Genomic DNA, 27,016 nt, shown 5'->3' on the forward strand with positions numbered 1-27,016 from the left:
GATACAAATTAACAATACTTCTTTATTAACAGTCCACAGGCATGAGTGTGCATTTTTGCTTTGGAATAGCAAAAAATGAATGTTAAACTGGCAGCTGTTACAGAGAAGAGAGTTAACTACAGTTAGTCTGTTCAGAGCACATGATGGAAGAGTGAATGTGCCTTAGCCAGAGTGGCACGGCTGGATGGCTGTGCTCCAGTGTTTTGTCTTGTTTTCCTCTCTGCATTCTCATTCCTAAAAACCTAACAGTTTTTCAAGTTCAATTTATATCAAAATAGATTTTTGGCATGTAGATACTCTGCTGTTTGTTTGGGAGAGGAAATCTTTAGTGCTCACGAGCGAAGACTAGTAGTCCTGGTGATCCTGTTATGCCAGTGCAACATTTGAAGAGGCATTTACCTCCCTTAAAACCAGTATATAATTATGCTTAGAATTTAAATTTGAGGCTTCCACCAGAAGAAAATAGTGCAAAGTCTTTGGGCTAGTCAGTGAGCAAGTTTTAACTGATGAGAGGAAAACCAATTAATCTGATCAGTTGGGGCAAAAGTATAGGTAGCTTATGCCATAACATTGGTGATGAAGTAGATACTCCAGTAAGGTACAAGGTACCATACCACACACTCCAAAATAATCACGTCAAGTGTGTGTACAAGTGCCTGGGAATAAGCACACAGTCTGAGCTAAATGCTGACCAGGATGCTTTCAGTAGCTTCCAAAAGGAGCTTGATTTGTTTGCCTTGTAGTGATTGAGCATTTGCATAAATAAATGTCACTGTCGTGCAGATTTTTTAAAGATTCTGCCTAGTTCATGCAGGAAGATAATTTTAAAGCAAGATACTGGTGGTCCTGAGAAAATTAGTGTCTCTGTCAAAGTTAAAGAAAGGTGCAGGCTAACTTGTGGTGTTACTGCAGTGAATACCCTAACTTACTGGTCCAGCTTCTGTCTGTAGGGGAACACCTCTTATCTAACAGTTAGGTAGTGAAGAATATGGGCGAAAGAAGTACTTTTACCCTGAACATGCCTACTGTATCTCTTTTCCTCATTTACTCATTTAGCTCAGTCACACACGATTAACAAATTAATATCTACTTCTCTTTGAAGCTTAATACTCTGTAACAGGACCCCTACAAAGGGCTTTGCTGGAAACCACCTTACCAGTGTAACAGGGGTTTCTTTGTACCTGGTGCACCTCTTATGCAAGTATAACACTATTAAAATATTGAACATTCAGGTTTCCCAACTACCACTACAATGTAGTGCCAGAGAAATACTGCCCTGAAGTTTGAATGCTTAAAATAAAAATGGGAAGGAAGTGCAGGCACTTGGTTTCACAGTGTTAGCACAGCCATGATTTGCATATGAAGCTAATTCAGTTCTGATCTCAGAGGGATGTTATAAAATCAGTTTATAATCTCTGTCTAGAAAGCCTGCATCTCCTTCAGGGGAACTGCACAGTAGGTAACTAATACATGTATTCTTGTGTAAAAGGGCAGCGACACATGGATTTTAATTTTTTTTTCCTGTTTGCATTGCAGTTGACCCATTTGCTATCTCTCCTAGTTACGGTCCATTTGTTTTCTTTATTGTAGACGGGACTACACCACATTTCATAGTTATTGTGGCTATTGCAGTTACAGATGGTTTTAGAGATAACTTAATGTTAACAAAAACAAAATCAAACAAAGTTACGTTAGAATTGGAGCGCAGCCATGTTACAGCTGAGCCCTCCAAGACGTATATAAAGGCTCTCTAAAGCCTGTGTTTTAACACTGCAGGGAAGCTTGAAAAGAAGTTTTACATGCAAAAGAGAATAATAAAATAAAATGCAAGGCATGGAGTTGGACTGAGCGTGGACTTTTTCTAGTATCCTTTCCGTTTTGTTTTCCTGCAGGTTGGAAGTCGCAGGGTTATTCAGTATGGGGCAGCCTTCATGCTCTTGCTTGGGATGGTTGGCAAGTTCAGTGCTCTCTTTGCATCGCTGCCTGACCCCGTGCTTGGTGCCCTCTTCTGCACTCTCTTTGGTAACGTGTGTTTTTTTTGCTCCTCTTTGTGTCCTGTGTGGCTATATCTTTTTACTCTGGTGCTGTGTTCATATGGATGTTGCTATCTTTTTTTAAAGAAAAAAGCTATATGAAACCTGAGACTTGTTTTATTTTTATTTTATTTTTATTTAGGGATGATTACAGCTGTGGGTCTGTCTAACCTCCAGTTCATAGATTTAAATTCTTCTCGTAACCTGTTTGTACTTGGATTTTCCATTTTCTTTGGACTTGTCCTTCCAAGCTATCTCAAACAAAATCCACTGGTCACAGGTACGTGTTTGCTTATTTACACAAAGCATACTTCTGCCTTGTACTCCGATGCAAAAGTACCTGCAAGTACAGAGTAATGTAAAGGGTAAATAAGAGAAAAAGCAAAGTATTATGGAGACAGTAAAAGCTGTAGATAAGAAGGCAGGTGTGTTCAGAGGTGGATTAAATTGAGATGCTGAAACCTGAATTGAATGTTTCAGTGGGATACGTCTGAAGTGGTCCTGCTTTCTCAGGGTACGGTTGTAGAGTAATGGAAGGAGGTGACTGCCAGTTGAACTGGAAGAAAGACTAAAAGGGTGAATCTGAGTTGTAAATGATGTTAAAAGAACATGGGGAAATAGCAAGGCAGAGCTTGGGAGCTAGGAATTTGTTTTGGATTTTGAAATTTTTTGTCACTGCAGACATGTTCTGAATCTGAATTTTAATGAACTCAGTTTCAGACTGTTAGCCAAATTGTGGAGTTTGGTGAATTCATGGAGAAGGTTTTCTATTTTAATACAACATTCTCAGTAGTGGTCATGGCAGCACATGTCATCAAAGGAAGACTCTCTACTTGATTTTTTAAAAAGAAGAAAAAAAAAAAAGGAAAGATTAACTAACTTTTTATAGCTATCGCTTCAGAACAAGATTCAAGAGCATATCTAACCTACTAAGTTGTTCAGAAAAGCAGATCATTCAAGCAGAGTTAAGTGATGGTATATTAGTACAACATTCTTCTGTGAATTGGTGCTATTAAGTCTTGCCCTTTTAAAAAGTAATGGTTTATAAAAGGAATCATTTCAATCCACGTGATTTTACATTATGGACAATTCTCCTTTTTCATTTTGTAGTTTTCTATTTAGTTTCAATTAAGCAGTTGTGTCTGCAGTAGAAAATAAAATGGCACTTCATTACATTTTTATAAGCAACTGAAAGTTCAGAGTTACGTTTTGAGGAAGAAGAGATCCCCATGGTGTACTGCATTAGTTGAAGGTTCTTCCACATCTGTTCCTATGTGGTTTAAAGAATCCTATTTGAGCAAATTCCTTGGTGAGCTCAGTAGCAAGTTTTCCCAGTTAACCTGCATGTAAATCAGTAGAATGTGGGTGGGGAACTGGCTGAGGGGCCGCACCCAAAGGGGGGTGGTAAATAGCTCTTTTTCAAACTGGCGACCTGTCACAAGTGGGGTCCCCCAGGGATCGATATTGGGCCCAGTGTTATTCGATATCTTCATAAGTGATCTGGATACCGGCATCAAGTGTAGCCTGATGAAGTTTGTGGACAACACCCAAGTTGAGTGGGGAAGTAGACACTCTGGAAGGGAGAGCTATTCTGTGGAAAGATCTGGATAGGCCGGAAGAGTGGGCCAACAAGAACCTTATGAAGGTCAACAAGGACAAGTGTAAGGTCTTGAACCTGGGAAAACATAATCCGGGAGTGCAGCACAGACTGGGATTCACCTGGCTGGAGAGCAGCTCTGTGGAAAGGGACCTGGGGGTCCTGGTGGACAGAAAGCTCAACATGAGCGAACAGTGGCTGCTGCGGCCGAGAAGGCCAACAGGGTGCTGGGTTGCATCAAAAAGGGCATCGCCAGCAGAGAGAAAGAAGTCATCATCCCGCTCTACTCAGCACTGGTCAGGCCACACCTGGAGTACACTGTCCAGTTTTGGTCTCCGCTGTACAAAAAGGATGTGGCCAGGCTGGAAGGGGTCCAGAGAAGGGCCACCAGGATGATCCAAGCACTGGGAAGCTGTCATACAAGGATAGGCTGGGAGAGCTGGGTTTGTTCAGCCTTGAGAAAAGGAGGCTCAGAGGGGATCTCATCACCGTGTACCAGTACTTAAGGGGAAGCTACAGAGAAGACGGAGACTCCCTTTTTACACGGAGTCCCATGGACAGGACAAGGGGGAATGGACACAAGTTGCTCTTGGGGAGATTCCGATTGGACACGAGAGGGAAATTTTTCACAGTGAGGACAGTCACCATTGGAATAATCTCCCCAGGGAAGGGGTTGGCTTGACCATGTTGGACACGTTCAAGAGTTACCTGGACAGCGTGCTGGGCCATCTTGTCTGGGCTGTGCTCTTCCCAGAAAGGTTGGATGAGATGGTCCCTGAGGTCCCTTCCAGCCTGGGATTCTGGGATTCTGTGCGATTCCATAATGTGTATGTGTGTGATAAAAATTCACATTCTAAATATTTTTTTTTTCTCCTGTCCTAGGAATAGCGGGCATTGATCAAGTATTAAACGTTCTTCTCACTACAGCTATGTTTGTCGGTGGCTGCGTTGCGTTTATTTTGGATAATACCATTCCAGGTCAGCATGTGAACTTGTCATTTTATCTGAAATAACTGCCTTTCTGAATAGCACAGCGTTTTGTGGAGGCAGGAGATGAGGAAGAAATTACTGCTTTTGTTGTTGACTACGTTAACACCTAGAGCAGCTGCGTAACACCCACGTGCCTCAGTTTCCTTGAGAACGCTTTGAATCATTTTCAGGTTAAGCTCTCCGTCCTATTAAACACATAAAATAGCTGATAAAAATCAAACCAGAATAGCTGCCTTCAGGAGACAGAGTAAAAATATTTTAAGATCCAGACTTGCTTCCATTTGTTTAAGAGCAAAAATTTGCCTCGACTTCCAGTTGCCAAATATCATAGCCATTTCCAGTAAACACTTTTCCCCCCCTCTTCCTGCTTCCTTGAGGAGTCTAGATGATCTTTCCAATACTTTGCTGAACATGGTGTCTGAGACTTAAGGTTTTCTTTCTTCTCTTAGCCTCTACTATATACGTCTGTGTTTACATAAAGATATTAATGTATTTGGGTTTTTTTCCTTTTCTTTTATTTTGACTTCTAGGAAGCCCTGAAGAGAGGGGAATACGGAAATGGAAGAAAGGGGTTGGTAAAGGAAGCAAGTCACTGGATGGCATGGAAACATATGATTTGCCTTTTGGCATGAACTTTATCAAAAAATACAGGTGTTTCAGCTTCCTGCCCATCAGCCCTACCTTCGTGGGTTACACATGGAAAGGCTTCAGGAAAAGCAGTAACTGCAGGAGTTCAGATGAAGACTCAGAAGCTACAGTATAGCCTTAGTTGAAATTATATTATCTAGTTGTAGTAAAAGACGTATTTGCAGTTTCTTGCTGATTAAGAAGCATTAAAATATATGTTTTGTATATCTGCATTTAAATTCTGGAACCAGAGCTGAGACGGATTTTAAAAAAAAAAAAAAAAAAAAGCTTTCCTGTTGTGGGTGGTGGTGGCCAGATCTAGTGTCTCTGGGTCAACGTTGCAAAGGCTCCTCTGTTTGCTTTTCCAAAGCTATAGATACCTGCGCACCGAAGCCTGTTTATTTTAAATAGGGCTTGGGTTCCGGAAGTATGTAGGTGCTATTGAAAAACGTTACTTTTTATGGTGATTTTATTTAAGTCCTTGATGCTGGCGGTTTTGGCGCATTCATTGCTGGCAATGTTAGTTACGCCTGAAAATTTGAATCCTGTGAGAAGGGGCCGGGGCAGGGTAAGGAAAAAAAATTTACTGCTAGTCACGTCAAATCCCATATATGTTGTTTTCTACTCACCGATTTGCACATTCCGTATTTTCAGCCCCCTGCAAACCAGACTCGGTTAATACTGGCAAATCATGAGGGTGTGTTTTTGAATTACCACTCGTTCAGTCAGATGTCCGACGTTATGGCAGAAAAGTTTCAGCAGTAACTTTGCCAACAAAAACCATGTCCGACTTCTGATAGCTTAGTGTTGGGGAAGGAACCGGTCGTTTCATGTCAGTTCACACTTAAAAACGTTTACTTTTTCTGCCTGGCATTTAACCACCTAATTATAGTGTCCAGGCGCAGGATTTCTTTAAAGGGACACACATAGCTTGAGTTCTACAGAGACGGGAAACTTTTAACTTCCAGGCAGGACCCGATAACAGTTTTTACAGTGCTGTGCCTGTATCCAGCAAGATACTTCCTGAACAAAAACGCTAATTTGAGCGGTTTTAAGCGGTTAGCACGTGTGTACGCGCAGCCTTCCCTGCAGGGAAGGCCATGCGGTCAGAACGCCACCGGCAGTCGCTGGTTTGGATCTGTGCAGAATTTTCTTGATTGGATATTGAGAGCCGACGCTGCCTACAGGCGGCTTGCGTTGCATTGCCTCGTTTCCTTCTCTCTTCGTGGGGCTTCTGCAAAAGCTCGTTACTGCTGCGGAGGTGATCTTGAACGGCAGAGACACTACATCTGATGTCCTCATCCACTGGATGGTTTAACGGGTACTGGGTCCAGTCAGGGCACCATTCAGATATTTTGGGTTTTTTTTTCCCTGGAATAGTCTCAGCTCTGATGTTATGTGGGTGTTCATGCTCATCATACATCCATAATTAAAAGTTTTATTCATGTTTAATGTTCTTACTATTGCAAGTTAGTTTTAGACTTCGGTGTGGCCCCAAAAGCATTTTTAAGCTGTGGAGATCATCAGGGAAATGTAGTGTAATGTAATTTCAAGGCCAGTATGCTCTACGGTGCTTGCGTTTTGTTTTCCTGGAAAAAACATAACAGTGGATCCTGTAATTCACTAATATATTTATCTAGGTTTGACTACTGGACAGGAGCGCAGGAACTCTTCTTTTCTCTGAGTCTACTTCCAGGTGAATTTGTTATTGGTTATTGAAGCATGGAAGGGTTGGGGTGGGGAGGGCGAGGACAGAGCTTAACGGATCAATACTGAATAGTGTAGAGTCGGAATGATTCCATTGATATCGTTCTCAGCATGCCATGGCTGTTTCCAGAAACTATTTTATACCGCTTTTTCCATAACAAAGCATGTGTTTGTTCCTGCTTCAGGGAACTTTCAGTAGTTTGCAGTCTTGGTGTCAATTGGACTGTCTCGAAAGCTGGTCGGAAGAGTTATTGTGTAGTAGACAAGGTTAGTTTGCCTGTGAAACGAAGTCATTTTTGTAATTTTTAGCATTTTAAAATTTTTCCTCTTCAGGTAGTGAGGTGTTAGATTTCCACATCCACTTGCAGATAGTTTGAGTGCGGAGACCTCTACTCAGTGGCACGAAGCTTCCAAATTTCCCAACTTTATGTGCAACCAAAGACGTGGGGGAGTTAAATATATATATACATAAATATATATATATATATATAAAAAGGAAAAAAAAAAGCTGCCTATGTGTGGTGGTTGTAATGACGTAAAATGCCAAAGGTGGTTATCTTGTAAATGTTGAGAAAGGGAGGTAAAACTGTTTTATTTAAAACAGTGCCACCTCAGAAACATAGACATGGGAAGTCCAGTGATGCCGCTGGGCACGGAGCACGGCAGTGACACCTGTGTCCCCAGGCTTTTCTAACTTCTCCCCCCAGGTATTCTCTTGATAACTCCAGTGCTTATGCAGACAAGAGACGAGGCAACGAGAAATAGCACTTGTCTTCTCTCGCCTCTGGCTGAAGTAAAGCTCTGCATGTTCTGTGTTGCCTTCACTTGAGAATGGCCAAGGCGCTTCAGTCAAATTACAGGGCAACGAATCCAAGGATATTTTTTTTCTTCTCCCCGGAGCAGAACACCACTCCTCTCTTGCAGCGTAGGAAAGACTGTCCCAGTAGGTGAAGTCTGATTACTCTGTTTAACTGTTGGATTTAATTCTTTTTGTGACTTTGGGTCCTACAGTGCCGATTCTGTTGGCTGGCTGAGAAGTGCAGCAGCGTTCAGCTGGCGTGTTTGCTTTTCTAGCCGCTTACCTTGGTAACACTAAAATAAGTAGTTGTAGTTAGCAGTCATTTTCGTAACCAAGCTTGTGCGTGTAACAACGCCCTCCATCTTATTGCAAACACAAATGGTTAAAGACAAGCTTCGGTTTTGCAAAGGAGGTTGCTGAAGCACCTGTAACGTGTGGTGAGGGGTTACGATGAAGTTGTTGGCAGTACCTTCAACGTCCAGGGCACGCAGCCGCTGCAGCCGGGATGTTGCTGTCAAAGCGTGCGGCTCCCCAGCGCTGAGAGGTGAGCAAAGGATGGAGCCGAGGCACCGGTGCCTTGGAAAGAGAAGCTCCCCTTTCTCTTCCTGATGCGCCTGAAACCATCCCAGAGCTGCCAGTCGAAGAAGATGCGTTGGTTTTCTTTGTGAGGGAGATAAGTCTGAATGGCCCCCCATTTTGTGCAGTCGTGGCAGCCGGTTGTGGATCGTAAATCCTTCTCCCACCTCCGCTTTTCTGCATTGGGCTTTTAGCGGCCGCTGTGAAATGCCATGGCCAGGGGGAGCACAGCACGCGGCCTGAGCTGCTGTGCAGCGGCTGCTGGCAGATGTGTTGCGGAGGATTATCTTGCAGTTTTGAAAAGCCTTTAAATAATTCCTCTTCGCTGGTTACATCCAGGCTTCAGTGCGTAAGGGTGCCTGGATCTAGAAATCTGACTGTAGGTGGAATACTGTATATTTCCTACGTATGTTACTGCCTGCCTTTCAAACAGCGAACTAAACAGAACCACCCAGGGACAACGACACCTGAGAGGTGAGTTAAGAGGCGATGAGACGTTTCAGCCAAACTTTAAGTCAGAAGGGCAAATATTCATAGTAGAAATATCATTTTGTCATATCGAAGATGGTATCAATGTATACAAAACAAAATAACTTGGGACTTTTGATATTCTATTGTGGTTTTTTTTAGGTTAAATTAAGACTTCTTGCTAACATGTCAAAACATGTTTTCTAAAGTAAATACTTGCAAATTATACCTATAGAAATTTAGCTTTCATAGGTAACGGCTATGGCCGATCGACGTTGTCATATTAGAGTGCGTTGGCGGAGGAACTCCGATCAGGTACCTCGCTCAGAAAGTTCAAACTTTAAACCCAGAATTTGCTTTATGCCTTTTAGTACTGACTTTAAATATGGCAACTTGGTTTGTACATGAATATTGCAGTATTTTATTTCCATATATTAAAAATAACATTTCCGCTCAGGATAATGATCGTGGTTTTCCTGGGAGGGAGTGGTATGATTGTCATGACAATGTCATGTGATGGTAGAATTTCTTCATTGACGAATCTATAGTAGTTGTGTATACTTTATTTACCCATGTTTCTGTTCCTACCAAAAAACTAAAGGGTTTCTTTATTGTTCATCTCCCTACTGAGATCTTGGTACTCCCAGTGCAGAATTGGCGCTTGCAAACTGAAATCCTCAGTACTATTTATACCACAAGGAGCATCGGTGAGCGCGTCCTTAATGAAAAGCGTTGGAAATCACATCATCCGTGGTATAAACAGCACTCCAGGCGCACGTGGTTTAAAACAGCCGGCTTCTGATGGTTTGAGCGAGCCATTGGATGCTTACGCGCAATCTAAAACAATCTGTGCTTAACGTAATTCGTGTATCGATGTAGAAAATGCATGTGTGACAGACCAGCACAACCTACGGCGCTTCTTTTACGTGGCCTTCTTAAACCAAAAGCGACATTTTTTCTTTTTTTCCTTTTTTTCTTTTTTCTAAGCGGGGGGGAGTGGTGGGTCACTCATTCTTGCAGAAAATGTCCCACCCGGTGCACGTTCCTCAGTATTTCTCAAGGCGAACGGCCTCTGTGGCCGCGGGACGACAGGGCTCTATGCTCTCCTGTTTCTATCGCTGCGATAGCTCATTGCAGTATTGGAGGAGGCCACAAGTTTGCCAGTGTTTCGCTTCTGCCCACGAGTCTGTACAGCTTAGTGCTGGGCTGCTTTTAAGTATTGGGGATCTGTGTTCAGAGCCACCCAAAATACTCCTGTCTAGTTCTAATTTGACTGTGACTGTGCGTTGTCATCCGTACGTATTGATATGAGAGAGGTATTTAGAACTGCCTTGTGTACTATCTGGCATTTCCTACATCTTTCCAGGTAAATCATCTTGCTGCCAGTCCAAATTATTGTACTTTGTCTGTTTATAACAACTTTTGGCGTAACAAACTATTGACTGTTCTTAGGCAGTGGGGATAAATATTTTTTTCTCATGACTTTTTGTGACTGACTTTGGCTGTAAAACTTTTGCTCAACAGCAAGAGGTTTTTTCGGTTTGGTTTTGGTTTGGGGTTTTTTTTTGATGTTGTTGTTCTGAGATGTGTAATTCTTTTATGGAGGTTTTTTTATTTCATTTTTTTTCTAACATTGCTTCATTAAACACTTAAATATTTAAAAATGTAATATTTGGACCAGATGTTGTGAATAATAGTAGATAAAGCTATTTTATTCTGTATTTTTAAAGCTGTTCAGTATAAATAAACGCGGGCATAGATGCAACTTGGCAGCGTGGTGTTACACTTCCTTTTAAACATCCCCTTTGAAGGAGAGTCGATGGTTCGGGAATCCAGGCGATGTGAAGACCAGGCGTATCTTTGTAGCAAGTGTCACCCCAAACTACAACTCCCGGCCGCCTTCCCGACCCTTCCAGCTCTCAGCCCCGCCAGGGGCGTAACATGTCCTTGATTTATTTGGATGAGGCACTGCTTACTGTCCGCGTACTCCTTGCTGTCTGTCCCTGCTGTCTGTTGAGGCACCTCGGGGAGCTCCGGACCTGTCCCCCCTCCGCCACCCGCCCCTCTCCTCCCGCAGCTCCCAACCCCTCAGGCAGCCAAGGGCAGCAAAACTCCCCGTAGAAGCAGTTGTGCACGGTCAGCGCTGACGTGTTTCTGAGCAATGGCCAGGCAGCAAAACTCGAGTGACTAGTTTCTGAACTAAAATAAAAAACAACCTTCAAGTTCTCGTAGTAATTTCCACTGAGCCAGAGGCTTTGAGTTATTCTGCCTGGTTAAGAATGAGAGCAGTAAGAGTTACTAGCGGGGAAATAACCTCCAGTTTAGTGTCAAGCCTTAGGATTGGGAGGTTGTCTAAATTTTTGCCCTACCTTTGGCAGGCTCCTGGGCCCCGTGTCGGGGCCGCTGCGTGCCCGAAGCGCTCTGCAGGGCCCAGTGTAGTTGGAGATTTGGAGACTCACACTTTGCCTCATCCCTGGCCATTTAATGGACTCGTTTGTTTTATCTGGAGCTGCAATATGAAATTCCTACCGCTAGCCTGGAGCACCAGTGATGTGCGGTAGCTGCCTGTGATGAATTAGGACCTCGAAATGTCTGGTTGAGGATACACAGCACCTTCAGATGTCTTGTCAGCCTTCGAGGTATCTGAGCTACTGTTGATTTTAAGGGAAATTAAGACACCCAAGAACCTTTCTTAACTTAGGCGTAGCCCACCGCAACTAGTCCAAAAACGGTATAGTCCGATGGGAAGGAAAATGGCAAAAAGCCACCTAAAACCGGCAGCAAGAGGGCGTGAAAGTAGATCTGGTATCAGCGCTGGCAGAGCAGCTGCCTGGCCAGGGCGGGGGATTTCTAATCATTCCTGCGCTGGGCTGGGTTCGGGTCCGTGATGAAAACAGCTCTGATCTTAATCCTGATTAATCCTTTGTGCTACTGGGTCAGAGCTCTGGGAATGAGTTTTCTGCTTGTGTCTTGCCCGAATCAAAACTCGGCATCAGCTGCATCAACCTGATAAGAAGGGCTTTAGCCCAGGCCGAATCTCAAAACCTGAGGATTTTCAGCATGGCTGAAACACCCTCAAACGGTGACGGCGGCCGTGTTTTGAAGAAACACGTATTAGGTACGAGCAAAGGCCTTTTCAAGAGCCGTGTCTCTTCCCATCTGGTTCCCGGAGGCTGCTTAACGGCCAACAGATGCGCCTGAGCTAACGTGTATCCAAATGCGTAATATTGTTTGGTATTTACTGACAGTTAGCTTGGGGGTCCTAAAGTTGAACTAATGGGAAGCTGCCAGGGTGTGAGAGAAGGGAGTTTGGATGCTCGGTCAGTCTAGGGGGAAATACTTGAATTTTGGAGAATCTTAGAGCTGGTGCCTTATGCTTGGGTCTGACTGAGGTCCGTGACCTCCAGGCGCAGCTACGGGAGCGGAAACAGATGTAAATCTGTCAAAGGCGATGGTTTAAAAGGCATCGACCGCGTTCCCTGCGTGGTATTTAGCACAGAAACGCTGATTTAACCTGCGAAACAGGTGCCATAACATCCCCGCGCTGCCAAGTGCAGGCTCTGGCTTCGGAGCATCTTTCCCTGGGCGATTTTTGGCAGCCGGGAGGGATGCCACAGCGGCTGGCCGGGACCCTGGCGGGGCAGAAGCTTTGGCTTCCATCCACACGGGTTCAGTTCCTCTGGGGTGGGTGCTCACAGCCCCGCTGCAGCTGAGGAGGAGCTGGCAGCACATCCCAACCTCAGAGGCTGCAGAGGTGGGTCAAAATCCTTTTATTTGGTAAATAAACACTTCCATCCAGGCTCAATCCACCAAGCAGGATGTCACAAAACCAGGATTTAACCCCAGTTTTGCAACCAAGTCACTCCTCGTGCTCACACAGGTGCCCACAGCAAAACCCTCTGGTTTTTTCCCCCTTTTGCTTTTACTCTGATGGCATCCACCCCATGGGCTTTCCCTCTCTTTGGGGCTAAATCCCTGGTTTTGGGGGCTGGGGCTTGCACAGCGTGCGTGGCCGGGGCCAGCTCTGGGCCATTGTGTGGCGCGGCCGGGCTCTTCCCGCGACAAAGGGCCTCTCATCTCCGCCAGCCCTCGGAGATGCTGCTGGAATATAAATACTAACCCCCATCCCGGCTTGCTTTTGCCGAGTCAGTTTCCCCAAGCCAGATGGCTCCTCCTGAACTTCTCATATTTTACATACAAATAAAAAAAAAATTAGGAGCGGGGGGAAGGGCCGATTACAATCCACGGTTGTAAAGACTGACTTGTTTTGTTAAACCAGCTGTTTAGCTTATTTCTTTGTTTTTGGGGTTGTTTTTTTTCCCCTTCGTGTGGGCTGTTTCTAGGCGAATTCCTTAAAAAGAAAAAAAGCCCAGAGAAACCACAAAGCACTGGGAAAGGTCAGGAGCAGACAAAGGCGGAGGGAAGTGGCCGCACGCCGCTGCTCTTCTGGAATACTTAACACCTCTGCGCTCCCCCAAACCCGCCGCGCAGCGACGCGGGGTGCATGGGCAGGGTGGGACCTGCAGCCTGGGAGCAGAGGCGGGGGGCTGAGCGCTGTTCTGGAGGTAACCGTGACCCCGAGCTGCGGCATCTGCTTCCAGGCAGGTTTATTTTATTATTATAATTATTATTATTTATTTTCTCTTCAATCCCCTTCTCGGGGGCGGTTTTGGATCCGAATGGGATCCCATGGCCGCGGTTGGGAGCTGCTTGCTGCCAGCGCACGCCCCTGTTGCTCCATCCCAAAGGCAAAAGAGCAGAGTGCGACGCTTGCATGACTCCGGCGCTGAATATCACAGCTCTTGGGGCGTTTTAAGGCAGAAATAACCACTTTAGCCTGTGTGATGCAGCCTGCGGGGCTCCCTCTGGGCGCCCTGCGTGGAGCTGGAGCTGATCCTAAGAGAGTTTCCAGCTCCGGCACATGGGATGGGGCATCCCTTGGGATCCTGGTCCTGGTACAGAGGATGAGCATCCCTTGGGATCCTGGTCCTGGGGTGCAACCTGGGTGTCCCTTGGGAGCCCAGTCCCAGAGCCTGAACCAGGGCTTTGAGATGGAGCATCTTTTGGGACCCCACGCCTGGGGGGGGGGGGGGGGGTGTGGCACAAACTGGGTGCCCGAGGTAGGGCATCCTTTGGGGGATCCCGGCACCCGGTGCGGGGTGTCCCTTGGGGTGCCGGTGCCGGCGAGGGGGGTGTCCCTGGGGATTTCAGTCCCGGCACCCGGGGCCGTACCCGCAGCCCCGCCCCGCCCCGCCCCGCCGAGGGGCGGCCCTACGGGGGCGCCGGCTGCGGGTTCGGGAGAGCGCGGCGGGACGGGGCGTCCCCATCCCCATCCCCATCCTCATCCTCATCCTCATCCTGAGCCGGAGCCAGCCCGGAGCCCCGTCCGCGGTGAGTAGGAGGCGAAGGCTGCGCCCACCCGCGGGGCGGGGAGGGGGGGGCGGAATCCGGCCCCTATGCCGGGGCGGGGGGGTCACCTCTGCACCCAAGGAGCACCCTCAGCAGCGCCCCTCTTTTTTGGGGCTGGCACCTCTCACGGGCTGGGGGGACCGGCGAGCACCCGCAGCCCCCCAGCCTGGTCACGGCACCTTTGCTGCAGCCCCCGTCGCACCCTGCGTGGGGACCCACCGGCTCCTTTCCCATAGCCCACAACAAGCTGTTGATGGCCACCGGCTCTGCTCGGAGGGTCTGACGTGCTCACTGTGCCCAATGGATCCCCCCACTTGTCCCCAAGCGAGCCGTCACCCCGACGGCATCGCCCGACGGCGGTTCTGCCACCGCTCACCGCTTCCCTCGGCTCTCCTTTGCAGGACGGGGCTGAGCAGTTGGGCTGGTGAACAATAGCGGCGCTGGAAAACAATGGAGCTGCCGCACCTTCGCGCTTAGGGACGCCGGACGGACGCTCGGAAGAAATCCTGGCTTCAAAATAGGGCCTGGGCCGGAGCTATCGCTGCAGCGGCCCGTGGGAGCCGTCCGCCGAGCACCGTCGGTCAAGCAAAGGATCTGCCAGGACGGGGTGAGAGCGCTCAGTCGCATCCCACCGCGGGGTAAAGCAGCTTTGCGAGGCTCTCGGCGCCTCCAAGGGAGGAACTGTCGCTTCCGGATGATGCTTTGCTACCGATTGCATCGGGATCGATGCGCCGTTGGGCTGGTTAAAAGCCGCCCTGGGCTGCGGGGAAGCGGCAGGGTTTGCACAGGAGGGAGCATTGCGGCCTCCCCGGGGAGCGGGATATTCCCACAATCCCTCGCACGGCTGGGGGGAAGCATCAGCTGTGCCGAAATCACGTCTCCCGCCTGAGCAGGGAGATGCCGAAGCAGCGGTGGGGATGCTGCCAAAGCATCCGCGTGCTGCCGGAGGGGACTGAGAAAGCAAAATCCTGCCCCAAAAATGCTCCTTTCTTTGCAGGAGCCAGGAAGACAATCCCTTTTCTGCTGAAAACATGACTTTGGGGTTTTTTTCCTGTTTTTTTATATTTTTGTTGTTGCGTTTGAGCTGTGCATCCCCCTAAGAGCTGTGCAAAAGCAAGCGCTCGTCCCCGCTCCATGCGAGGGGCTGCGAGGGTGGCCAGGCTCGCTCTGCATCGCAGGGCGATGGGGCCGTAGGGGTGCGGGGAAGGGTCTTAGGAAGGTTGTTTTTAGGGAGGGGAATAAGCCTGGGGCCCGTGAGGCCTGGAAACGACTGCGGGAGCAGCCGACGGTTCGTGTCAGAAGGCAGAGGGTTGAAATCCTCCTGCCACATGTGCAGGGGGAATTGGTTTGATCTGATGGGTTTTTTTTAAAAAAACACTTTGCAAGACGGCAGCAAAGGCTCAGCCCACGCCGGGCACGAAGGAAATCCGTTGGCTCCGAGTGGGGAAACTGAGGCGCGGGGGGCGCTAGGAAATGAAGATGGCGCTGAGCTGCCCAGGTTGAGCAAGTGATTGGGCAACTTGCACGTTGCCAGCCCTTTTATTTTGGTGATTTCCAGCCTTTTGCTAAAGCTGTGGCAGAAAAGTGGGGGGGGGGGAGGAGGGGGCTGGCGGCTGCTGGTCTGATTGGGGAGCTCCAGACAGCTGCCGCTCCCTTCCACCCACAGCCTGGCACTCTTGAGACCCAAAAAAGGAAGAATTTGCCCCTTCCCTCACTTGCTCGGAAGGGGATGTGATGACGGAGGCGAAGGTGGCAGTGCCGGGCCAGTAAACAGGAAACCGGGCTCCTCGGCGCAGAGGGATGAACCTGCATTTCAGGGCTCCCTTTCCATCCCAAATCGTGTACGTTTTTTGGCTGGAGTTTGCCCCAGTGCCCCCTTCGAGGGAAGTGGGGCTTTGGCTTCACCCCTTCATATCGCTGCGATGCCGCAGAGCAAAGCTCCCTGCAATACTAAAAGCTCCACCCGGGGCTGCGCCGCTGGAGGGGATTTTTTTTTTCAGCCACTTTGGTATTTTTAGCAACATTTTTGCATGGGCCAAGCAGCCGTGTCGTTTCATCCTCCCTCCGTGCAGCGATGCCTTAGCGGTGACTGCCCCGCAGCTTTTTCATCTGCTTTCAGGGGACGCTCGCAGCGAGATGCTTATTTCTACTGTTCCTGTATCCCACAGCTGGTAGCCCCCAGGTCTGGGTCCCCGCTGCAGCAGGTGCCACGCAGCTGCTGCGCCAATATTTACCCCAAAGCTACGAAGCCAGCTGCAAAATCCTCTCCCAATATTATTTTTGAGGGATAAATAGGATTATTATTGAGTTTATTCTCTGTGGGAGGATGGATGGACGCGGGACGGGCACTGCCGGCCGCGGGAGGACGGTTGATGCTGGCCTTTGCTGGGATGCTCACACGCCTCATCAGGAAACCCAAAGCTTGGTCAGCTTTTCCGTTGCGACGTGCGATTTTTCGGCGGCGGGTTTCTCTTCTGCTTTCTCCAGGCAGAGCTGGAGCCCTGGGGGCCAGGCCGGCTTCCTGCCCTTCCCCTGCCTGTTTCTGCCTGCTTAAAGGCAGGCTTTGCTTTTGCAACCTCTTCTCGGGTTTGAGGCAAGACGCAGAATATTTTTGCTGTGGCATATATTTTATTTATCATAGTGCGTGGGGTGAGAAGCGGGGACTGCAGCTGCGCGGAGGTTTTAGGGACGAGTCTGTTCTCCGACACAGGTTTTACCACATGGCCTTGGTTGAGTCATTTATCTGCCTGGATGTTGGTTGTGTTTTGAGGGGGGACGGACAGGAAAAAGGGTTTGTTTCTCTGGGGATTGGGAGGAAGCACATGGCAATTGTAGAAGGTGGAAGAAAACAGCGATTTGTGGATCAAATACACTTTTCTTCCTCTGTTTCTCTTTCTGGGCAAGGGAAGGGAGTGGGGAGACCCTGGAAAAATGAAAGCTCCTCTGTAGGAGAGTTTGCACAAACGCCCGAGGAAAAGCACAACCCAAGAAGTCCTTTCTCATCACTCAAAACCACCCCAACGTTGCACTTCAAGGTCTCTCCCGTGCCTGACTTCCAAAGCACTCCCAAGCCTGTGAGTGGCCCTGGAGGCTTCACCCTAAAACTCATTTTAATTCCGCTTTGAAGCATCCAAAAATCACTCTTGGGCTTTAAGCTGGGTCCACTCCAAAGGTGGGATCCGGGGAGAGTTTCTGAGCAATTGCACAAGAGCGATGGAGATGTTCTGGCACTGCAGGGAACGCACGAAAATTCAACCAGCATTGTAAAATAAAAAAGATAAAGGAACGAGCCCGGCGTCTCTCACTGCATGTGAAAGTCAGTGCCCGTGCCCGCCGCCAGGTTTTGGGATGGCATGAGGAAATATCAAGCCAGATCCAGACCTGCTTGTCTGAAGCTTTGTAGCAAAACCCTAGTAAAATAAACGGAGAAAAGAAATAAATCCTGCTTATAACCCTCCCACCTCCAGGTCTGGCACTGCCGATGCTCGAAATGCAAATGTTAGTGAAAGCATAGCTCTGCCAGTATTAAATTTTCAGTGAGTTTACAGCGTTTCTCCCCTTATCTGATTTCCCCTCCCTCTCCATTGGTTTTCCCGGAGGAGCCGCATCAAACTTCACCCACTGCTGTGGCTGCTGGAGCCTTTTCCCAAGAGCTCTTCCAAATCCAAGCAGGCTGTATTTTCTCCCCGCTATCCCGGGGTACGTGTCAGGGATGCCATAACGGGGCCGTTCACGCCGATGCTTTTCTCTCCTCCCTCTTTGCAGTTCAGCTCCCATGAAAGAAGAGCGGGAGGATGGATTACGGTGGCTGCGAGTACCTGGTCCCCTGCGGAAAAGGCAAATACATCTCCAAGTAAGATGCTGGGCAGGGCTGAAATGCAGAAATACGGTCGGTGCTGGTAGCTGGGGAGTTACCTGCAGTATTCGGGGGTGGGTTTTGCCTTCCAGCTGGGAGAAGGTGAGCGAGCCTGGGGTTTAACTCGGTTCGGTTGGATTTGGAAGGGAAAAGCCATTCTGGGGCAAGAAACGGCAACTTCCTTGAAATAAAAGGAGATTGTTGATGGGATTTTGAAATTCTTTAATTAGGAGCGCGGCCAAATGGTCTGTAAACTTCCGTGAATGTAGGTTTTGCTGGAAAAGATCCCAATCAATAAGTGCTCTTTTATGCTTTGGTAAAGAAGTAAAAGGATTCTTAAGGAAGATTTTTGGAGGAAAGATACATGTGATATTTTCTCCCCTTTTTTCTCTCTCATAACCCCAAATTCCCGTGATCTGTGCTTCTTTGTACTTGTCTGATGGTGCCGAGCATCCTAAAACTGTCAGCCAGCTGAATTAAGGAAGCTTTACGAGTTAATGCCAGAGGCATCGCTTCCCCATCATTCAGAGCTGCGCTTAGCCTGGCTTGGTTTATTTTTATTTATTCATTTATTTATTTATTACCTTTTTTAAAAAAAAAAAATATTTTTTTATTTCTATTTCTATTTTTATATTTTTATTTTTATTTTTGCTTTTTTATTATTTTGATTTTTATTACTCATTCCCGACCGCTGCAGGGCTCAGACTTTTAATTTGAGCTCGAGGTCAGGGTCCGGAGCGACGAGCCAACATGATAAACTTGCCTGTGATAACTTGTGACTCCAGCATGACCCAAGGGCTTGGGTGCTCTGAAAATATCCTTGTTTTCCAGCCTTGTGACTGACTCCACCGAGGTGTGATGGGCTTTCTTACATCTTTTTGCACGGCTTAGGGAGGGCACGGCTGCAGGGAGCTCCTGTCCCCCACGTAATCAGGTTGCGAAGGTCAACCCTGGGCTGAACCCGCAGCAGATCTCAGCAAGGGAGGTCTAGAGGCGGCGAGAGACCCCAGTTTGCCCTGCGTGAGCCTGGTTTGGATCCCCCAGCAGTGTGGCAGGTTCATCGCCCAGCCTGGCCCTGGAAAGCAGCTCCTGCTTTCTCCCAGATCCCCCCAAATTCCCCCCTCCCCCCCAGCCGGCTCAGGGGTACCACGCCGGGCGCGGAGTGGTGCCTGCGACATCCCCCCTCGCTCCGCCGCGCTTCTCAGGGTCCTTCCCATGTTTTTTTTCCAGAAACGAGCTGCTCTTACACTTGAAGACGTACAACATCTACTATGAAGGGCAAAATTTGCAACTGCGGCACCGGGAGGTAAGAAACCCCCGGGGCAGGCGCCCAACTTCTCTCTGGCAGCAGAGAAAAAGCAAGGAAATCGGATTTGAGTCAGACTTGTGAGGGCCAAATCATGCCTCTTATTAACAGTCAGCGCTTATTCGTATTTCGGATACCGAGCTGCCCATCTCTTGCGCAGGAGGAAGGCGAGCTTATCGTGGAGGGGCTGCTGAACATCTCCTGGGGCTTGCGGCGACCCATCCGCCTGCAGATGCAGGACGACAACCAGCGCATCCGCCCTCCGCCCTCCTCCTCCTCCTGGCACTCGGGCTGCAACCTGGGAGCCCATGGGTGAGCGGAGGGAAAAGAAGCCCCCCACACACCCACCCCAAGGCAGTGTTTACTGGGTTACAACCCCAGCTACCTTCTCTGGGTCCTTTTATTTTTTTCCAGCATGCAACACCTTGAAGAAGCCAAGTCTGAAATAAAGTAGCTTGGTTTGACTTTGCAAAGATCCCCCCCATTTTTGCAAAGATCCCTTTACCTGCAAGAAGCTCCTTCCAAAACCAGCCTGGGTTTTAACTTTAATACAAGTTCGGTGCTGAATGTTGCTCCAGGCCCAAGTAATTCCCCCGGCGCAGCCAGTTCCCAGCCGCCCTCTGCAAACCCCCTCAGGACCCTGGGCTGCAGCTTCCATGGGCTGTCCTGGCCGTGGTGGGGTCTGCCTGGTTTTTGCATGGTTTTTTAGATGTCGGTGAAGAGAAAAAAGGGAGAGGTTCAGCTTTGTTTGTGCAGGTTGCGTGCTGGTGCTTGCAAAAAGGCTGTGTCGGGTCCTGGGAAGAGGGCAGCTGGGATAAGAACCTCCAAAGGGTTTTTTGGGAGGGGGACAGGATGGGATCCAGGATTTATGTTGCCACTAGCCTGTGCTGCGACCCTCCAGGCATGGTTATCTGCCAGCTCCACAGGGAGAACAGGCTGCTTCCCATCCTGGAAACAGCAACATCGGGGCTGGGACGGGAAATTATCCCAGTTATCAGCTGCTAACAGAGCACCCACCATTTGGGGTTTTTTATTGCCAGGTCCGTGCTGAAGCCCAGCACCGTGCCGGACATCCAGGTTACGGCTGCGGAGGCCGTGCCAAACGCAGAGGCTCCCGGGAGCGGCGCAGGTGAGCCGGGCTCAGATCCGGCTGGATTTGGCCGGGCGGTTGGGAGCAGCTGCCTTATGCTCCAGTCTGATTTGAGAAAATATAAAACAAGCATCTTTTTTCTGTAGAAATCGATGTCCCCATCTTGCTCCAGGTTACTTAAAGCCATTTCCAAAGCGCCTACATTTAATTTATTTAATTGCAGCAAGAAAAAATCTTAGTCCCAATGACTCGAAACCCATCCTAAGGGCTTTTGCTCGGGGAAGGGGCCACGGTGGGATGTGGTAAAGAGGCGCTTGGAAAGAAATAGGGGGATGGAGCAAAGAGCCTCGTGGGATCGTAGGGAAAAGGATGTCGACGCTTCCCCTTTCCGGCAGCTCCACTTTTAGGGAAGAAGAATAGACGGGCTTGGGAAGTGCCGTTGCTATGGAGAAATCAACATTTCTGCAAAGTTTTTTTCCCCTCCCTGTTTTTTTCTCCATAGAGAGGGGGAAGAGCTCTTCCGCCCGGCTCTTCGTTAATCCCTTGTTTTTAGCACGAGGCAGCGATGACCAGGACACAAGCTGCCCCACTGGCAATTCCCACCGGCAATTCCCACTGGGAAAACCTGCTTTATGCATTTTTCCTGTTTGATTGGGGCATTTTGCAGATGTTCCCCGCTTTTTCTGGGGGGTGGGGGGGAGGTGGGTTAATGGAAACACACCCTGGAGGCAGAGAAGAACCAGCTAATCCTTTTGGCTTCGGGCTGCTCATCCACTTCCCAGCTCGGGGAGGAGTTGAGCACTTGCAAAACTCATTGATCCATGAAACCCTTTGGCCCATCCTTGCTCCTCCAGCTTTTCCCTTTCTCTTTTTGATCTCCCTGTGCATGACACTTTTTTTCTTTCCCCCCCTTAATTAAAGCTTGCCCAGGCAATATCTGCAACGCATCGCACCATAGAAATAACCAGGAGCTATTTCAGCCAGCCATATGATGTTAATCCTCTGCCAGTGCATAAGAAAGTTCTTTTATTATATATTTCTCCAAAAGCCTATAAAAATCAGTGCATAACGTGCGTGCATGGCTCCTCGTGAGTGCTTAGTCACCATGGCCCGTGGCGTGCATCTGGAGCGGCGCACACCAGAGATTTTTCTTGCTGCAGACATGCTTTGAATTAAAACATCCAAGCTTGAGCCCGAGAGGTTCATTAAAAATGGATGAAGAGATAGTTTATAATAATCTGGACCCCGGCCAGTTTTCACGCAGAGATCTGAAGCGCTGGCCTCATTTGCCTGTTCTCATTAAAGGAAAGGAGGAAAAAAAAAAGGTTAAATTATGAAAAAGCAAGTAAAGATGCTTGAGTCCCCGGGAGGAGAGGCTTTATCCGGGTAGCAGCCTGGATTTATGCAGTTAATTCTGAATTAATAGCCTCCTTCAGGAGCTGGGAGAGAATAAACCAGTAGCTGCCGTGGTTTAAACCGGTGCATTAAATCTGTCCTGGGAAGTTTGTAGGGCTGTGTTTCTGGGACAGGGACTTCTGCATCCGTGGGGGGACTCCCAGGAGCTATTTTGCAGCAGGAAGATGCTGGGGTAGGACCCCGTGGGGTTCTCGCTTGCCCCCAGTCCTCAGCCCCGTCCTCCCACCGGCTCTTTTCCAGGTGCCAAATCGCAGCCGGAGGAGACGCCGCAGCTGATGCGGACACGGAGCGATGTGGGCGTCCGGCGGCGGGGCAGCTCCCGCACCCCCAGCGAGCAGCGGCGCATCCGCCGTCACCGCTTCTCCATCAACGGGCACTTCTACAACCATAAGGTGAGCCCTGAACCTTGCCGGCTCCCCCAGAACCTCTCCTGATGGACCGCTGGGGAAAGCCGGGGCGGGGTTTCAATGGCCTTTGCGCCCGGCAGACATCCGTATTCACGCCAGCGTACGGCTCTGTCACCAATGTCCGGATAAACAGCACGATGACGACGCCCCAGGTCCTCAAACTGCTGCTCAATAAATTCAAGGTATGTTAGATATTCTGCCCGCCGCGCTCCTGGCTTGCTCTGCATGGGGAATTTATATCCCACAGATATAAATGCAGTGGAAGAGTGAAATAATGGGATTTTTTATTTAATTGCTGGAAAAGCCTTGGATAAAACCATGGACCTTTTACCGTGATTTGTGTCTCTGTTCAGATCGAAAACTCGGCGGAAGAGTTTGCGCTGTACATCGTCCACACCAGCGGAGGTGAGTCTGCAAAATCCACCCCCCGCCCCGGCGCAGCCGGCGTGTCGGCCACGGCAAAGCCCCGTTGTCCGCCGGGCCAAACGCTGGTGCTTTTGGCGTTGCAGAGAAGCAGAAGCTGCGAGCCAGCGACTACCCCCTGATCGCCCGCATCCTGCAGGGCCCCTGCGAGCAGGTCTCCAAGGTCTTCCTCATGGAGAAGGACCAGGTGGAAGAAGTCACCTACGATGTGAGTTTGGCAGCGCGGGGTGCTCGTTGCTTTTGGATGGGCTCGGGATGCAGCCAGGCTGGAAAACCAGGGGGATGTCTGTGTGCTGGGGGGGTGCAGGAACTGCTTTGCTTTGCTCCCGTGTCTCCCCGCGAAAAGTCCCCATCTTATGGGAAAACCTTTGTTCTGTGCTTAAAGAGCATCTTTAAACCGCAACCGAGAGCAAACGCCCCCAGCCCTATTTTGCCATCCCAAATCTGATGGCAGAAGATCAATGGCTGCACATTCTTCGGTGTAACGGGTATTTTGCCAGGCGGGGAAAGGGCTGTGGGTGGGGGACGGCTCATTTATGCCATCTGCCGGCTTCCTCCTACCCCGGCCCTGCCCTGCTCTTAAATCAGAGCACAGATGAGGCACCTCTGGGGTATATTTGGGCTCAAAGCACTCAGTGACATGTTAGGGATGCGCAGGGGTATGAAGGAGCCAAGTCTTGCAGCCACTGGGTAAAATTAAAGACACCTTAGGTGGATTTTTTCCCCTGGTAATTAACGAGCACCCATTTGCACAAGCTGATGATCATGCCCTGCCAAAGGAACACGGTTTCTTTTCGGGTTTGTTGCAAAAGTCAGGGGGGTTCTTGGTTTCCCTGGTTAAATCTGGGGAGAGGATGCTGCGAGGTCACCTTCAGCCTCACAGGGTCAGTGCACCACCCTCTTCATCAGCTGGCCTGGCATTTCTCTCCCACCCAGGTTGCTCAGTACATTAAATTTGAGATGCCCGTCCTCAGGAGTTTCATCCAGAAGCTGGAGGAAGAGGAGGATCGCGAAGTGAAGAAGCTAATGCGCAAGTACGCCGGGGCTTGGTGACATTGAGGGGAGATGCTGAGAGTTAAGGACATTGTTGGGGGATTGTTTTGGTACAAAAATTCATTTACACAGCCTGCATCCCTAACGCATGCGTGAGCCACTGAGTTTTGCTTTATTCCAGGGTTTCCTTGGCAGTTTGGGTTAAAAGTCCCTTTTAGTGCTGCAAAAATCCTCTTTTCCTTGTCCCTCGCCTCTGCAGATACTCCATCCTCCGGCTGATGATTGAGCAAAGGCTGGAGGAGATTTCTGAAGGTCCGACGGCGATGTGAAATGCCTCACCGGCGCCTCGACGAGCCGGTTGCCTGCAAGATGTACCGTACGGAATCCCAAACCCCCGTCGTGCCTGGAGCGCTCCCGGGGTCCGCCCGGATCGCTCCGGCTCTGAGCTAACCCCATCCTCCCGCGCCTTCATCTGCGCAGCTTCCTCGGGGGGTTTCTCCTCTGCAGATGGGTTTTTTTTTCCCCAGCAAGGTTCTGGCCAAGTGGCAGCTTCAGCCAAAACACCAAATCCCCGGAAATAACAAGGGGAATTAAAAAAAAAAAAGGATTAAAAAAAAAAAAGAGGAAATCCGTGAGCAGGGTGAAGCTGCCGAGGACAGGGCCGAGCGGGGGCTGCGAGACGTCAACAGCAAGAATTTGGGTTGTTTGAAGATGCTCGCAGCAGCGGTGCCTGCACGTGGCTCCCAGCGGAGAACACACTGCTCAGTGGCAAGAGAGCACAAATAATTCCTCTTTTTTTTAAAAAAAAAAAAAAAAAAAGCACATTTCTATTGCAATACGTCGCAGGTGATGGGAAGCTTTTGTAAATCAAGAATTGGGAAGTTTTTAACACTTTTGCTGCCAAAAGCAAACCTGGGGACCGAGGGTTGGATTTACAGCGAAAGAGTAAATCACCTTTTTTTCCGGCGCCTTCCCTTAACCTGCATCTGGTCGCGTAACTCCCTCCTTCCCCCGTTTCTAATTTGCACTAATTTTAGGGATTTCAAAAAAGAGAAACAAACCACACCATGATGTCAAACCTCTCTGGTAGCCGCAACACGCCAAATAGCGCTCGCAGGAATGGTTTGTGGCGCTGAGCATCCCTTGAGGGATGCTGTACAGAAAGTGGGGGGGGCAGCAGGAGGAGGGAGAGGCAGAAATAAAGAGGGGTTTCTTTTGAAAATGGGTTTTGCAGCGGCGCTGGCACATGGTCCTGGTCACACCTGGACCAGGACTGGCTCCATTAGCATCATCACACCTGGAAAAACCTCTTTCCTCCCAGGCTAAACCAGCAATATCAATTTTATACCTCGATGTGAACTAAAACTCTGACTTTCCCCCTCACTTGAGTTTTTGCAATGTATCTTTGTAATTTTTTTTTATTTTGATGGTACCTTTTCCACCTTTAACACAGGTTAGGGAAAGTATTGTACAGCGAGAAAAGCTTTTTATGTATTTGAAGGATGACTGTGGCATTGCTTCATTGATTAACATGAAAACAAAATATGTAGCAACTTAATACAGAATGAAAACCCCTGAGTCAGAGCCTGGTTTGTTCAAATTAAAGCACTTTGCAGATAGGAATGTTAGTGAAACATGCTCTGCATGGGCTTGGAGCAACAAGGGAAAAGAGCAAAACCTGCATGAATCCTGGTGGAGAAGTTTCCCAAGGAGGAATGCTCCTGCCCTGCAGTTTTGGAGACTCTTAACTAAGTTGCTGGAGGATTTCTGGGGCTGTTGTAGGGTTTATCCAGCCCTTACAGACTGTTTATCCCCATGCACCGTGGGCAGCGGGCTCCATCCTCTGGCTGTTTCTCTTCTAGAAAGTAAAACTCAGCTCTAGAAGAAAAACTCTCATTGCTCATCCTTGTTTTAAACACACTGAATTTTTAAACCTGATCAATTCTTTTTTCTCCTCCTCGAGGCTGAGCTCTCTGCATCCCCAAGGTTATCCCCAGCCGTGCTTTGCTTTCTCCCCGATGCCGCCAGCCCCGCGTTATCCAGTCCATTGTAGCCCATTTATCCCTCCCCGTGCAGGAGGGGGATACAAGTGACGTTGGCTCTGCTTATCAAAGCTTTAACCACTGGGAAAAGCCCGATGTGAGTCGAGCCCGGCAGGCGCAGACGGGAAGAACCATCACTGGCACGGCCCCAGGTGCACGGGTAAGGGCAGCATCCTCGGCACGGAGTTGAGGGACAAAAAGAGAAGGAATAGGGTAGACGGCAAGGTGAAAAGTGTTGGGGTTTTGGCACGCACCTGAGCTGGAGGTTGGGATGGGGAGAGCCGCCTGGGGAGGCACTGCACCCTGCCCAGCCGCTTCCGCACTGGGCTTGTCCCCTGGTTGTGATCCATAAGCTTGGATACTGCAGGAGAAAATAGAGGGGGTCAAATAGGAAGGAAAACATCCCCATGTCTGGATTTTGATGGGGTTTGCAGTGCTTCCAGTGGTGGGGATGCAGCTGCAAACACCTGGAAGGGGGACATGCATTTCTCTGGGTTTTCCTTAAAATAAACCCCATTAGTTGGAGGAGCAGGGCAGCGAAACAGGCAAATTAAATTAATCAAACCCTTTTTTCTTTTTTTTCAGAGCACTGGGTTTTGAAAGGGGGGGGTCAGGCCTGGCACCTTCTAGCAGGGGCTGCAGGAGGGAAACGCTGACACAGGGATGCTGCGGCCGGGGCGGCCAGCCAGGGGGGCTCTGCTTTTTCAAAAGGCTTTTGTCAACACGGCTCCTGCTATTTTTGGGACGATTTTGGGGCTGCGATGGCTCAGCAGCTTCGGTACAATGAGCCTGTTTGCTCAGCCACCGGCTGGGGGGGTTGCAGGGTGGGGAATGTGGCGGGGGGGAGTCACATTGTGGTGCTTGAAATTGGGGTGGAAAAATGAAGGTGCGACTTTGCTTGGGAAGTCAGGAGCGTTTGCACTGTGCCATGCCGGTGGTGCCCACCCTCCATATTTATTAATAGAATATGGTAAATAAGTACAATAATACGTTAAATACAGTAAATACATTTAATTATTAACTATATTAATGTAGGTTGGCCCAAGCCTCAGGCAGGCCGTGCTGTGCATGGAGCCGGGATCCCTGTGCTCACCGTCCCCTCCTTGTGCCCCTTTCACAGGTCAGGCAGGATGAGGCCCCGCGACACCTGGTGCTGGGTGGCGATGCTGCTGCTCGCCCTCTTCAGCGATGTCGCCAGCGGCCGCCGCGGTGCCGTCGGGAGAACCAGCGGGCGAGGAGGTGGCAGCGGGGGGCTGCGCGGGGGCTTTCGGGCCGTC

At 49.2% G+C, this 27,016-nt stretch overlaps 2 protein-coding genes across 8 annotated transcripts in view; both read left to right on the forward strand.

Moving 5' to 3' along the window:
• The window catches only part of SLC23A2 (solute carrier family 23 member 2), a 66,100-nt gene extending 60,470 nt beyond the window's left edge, over window positions 1–5,630 (forward strand). For all 4 annotated transcript variants that reach the window (XM_075117546.1, XM_075117544.1, XM_075117547.1 and 1 more), the window contains 4 exons: window positions 1,893–2,022; window positions 2,176–2,313; window positions 4,513–4,608; window positions 5,151–5,630. In XM_075117546.1, the coding sequence (XP_074973647.1) occupies window positions 1,893–2,022; window positions 2,176–2,313; window positions 4,513–4,608; window positions 5,151–5,383 (597 nt within the window). In that variant the 3' untranslated portion in view covers window positions 5,384–5,630. The remainder of the gene's footprint in view (window positions 1–1,892; window positions 2,023–2,175; window positions 2,314–4,512; window positions 4,609–5,150) is intronic.
• An 8,424-nt stretch (window positions 5,631–14,054) lies between these two features.
• Window positions 14,055–25,320, forward strand: RASSF2 (Ras association domain family member 2). 4 transcript variants are annotated; one of them, XM_075074535.1, is made up of 12 exons: window positions 14,055–14,188; window positions 14,608–14,813; window positions 17,972–18,059; window positions 19,293–19,368; window positions 19,529–19,680; window positions 20,409–20,497; window positions 22,115–22,266; window positions 22,362–22,463; window positions 22,635–22,686; window positions 22,791–22,912; window positions 23,641–23,738; window positions 23,957–25,320. In XM_075074535.1, the coding sequence occupies exons 3-12, from the start codon at window positions 18,001–18,003 to the stop codon at window positions 24,024–24,026; spliced, it is 972 nt and encodes a 323-aa protein (XP_074930636.1). In that variant the 5' UTR covers window positions 14,055–14,188; window positions 14,608–14,813; window positions 17,972–18,000; the 3' UTR covers window positions 24,027–25,320. The 4 variants fall into 4 exon arrangements, with proteins under 4 accessions (XP_074930636.1, XP_074930639.1, XP_074930637.1 ...); XM_075074538.1 differs by lacking the exon at window positions 22,362–22,463; XM_075074536.1 differs by lacking the exons at window positions 14,055–14,188; window positions 14,608–14,813 and having other exon boundaries at window positions 17,971–18,059; window positions 19,480–19,680.
• The last annotated feature ends 1,696 nt before the right edge of the window (window positions 25,321–27,016 follow it).

The sequence above is a fragment of the Phalacrocorax aristotelis genome, chromosome 24, assembly GCF_949628215.1.
Source record: "Phalacrocorax aristotelis chromosome 24, bGulAri2.1, whole genome shotgun sequence".
NCBI lineage: Eukaryota > Metazoa > Chordata > Aves > Suliformes > Phalacrocoracidae > Phalacrocorax > Phalacrocorax aristotelis.

What these genes read in the sequence shown, in the direction of transcription:
- RASSF2 (XM_075074535.1), top strand. Translation starts at nt 18,001, where the DNA reads ATGGATTACGGTGGCTGCGAGTACCTGGTCCCCTGCGGAAAAGGCAAA. An exon ending in GGCACTTCTACAACCATAAG is followed by an intron (nt 22,267 to 22,361) that starts GTGAGCCCTGAA and finishes TGCGCCCGGCAG; the next exon opens with ACATCCGTATTCACGCCAGC. An exon ending in CATCGTCCACACCAGCGGAG is followed by an intron (nt 22,687 to 22,790) that starts GTGAGTCTGCAA and finishes TTGGCGTTGCAG; the next exon opens with AGAAGCAGAAGCTGCGAGCC.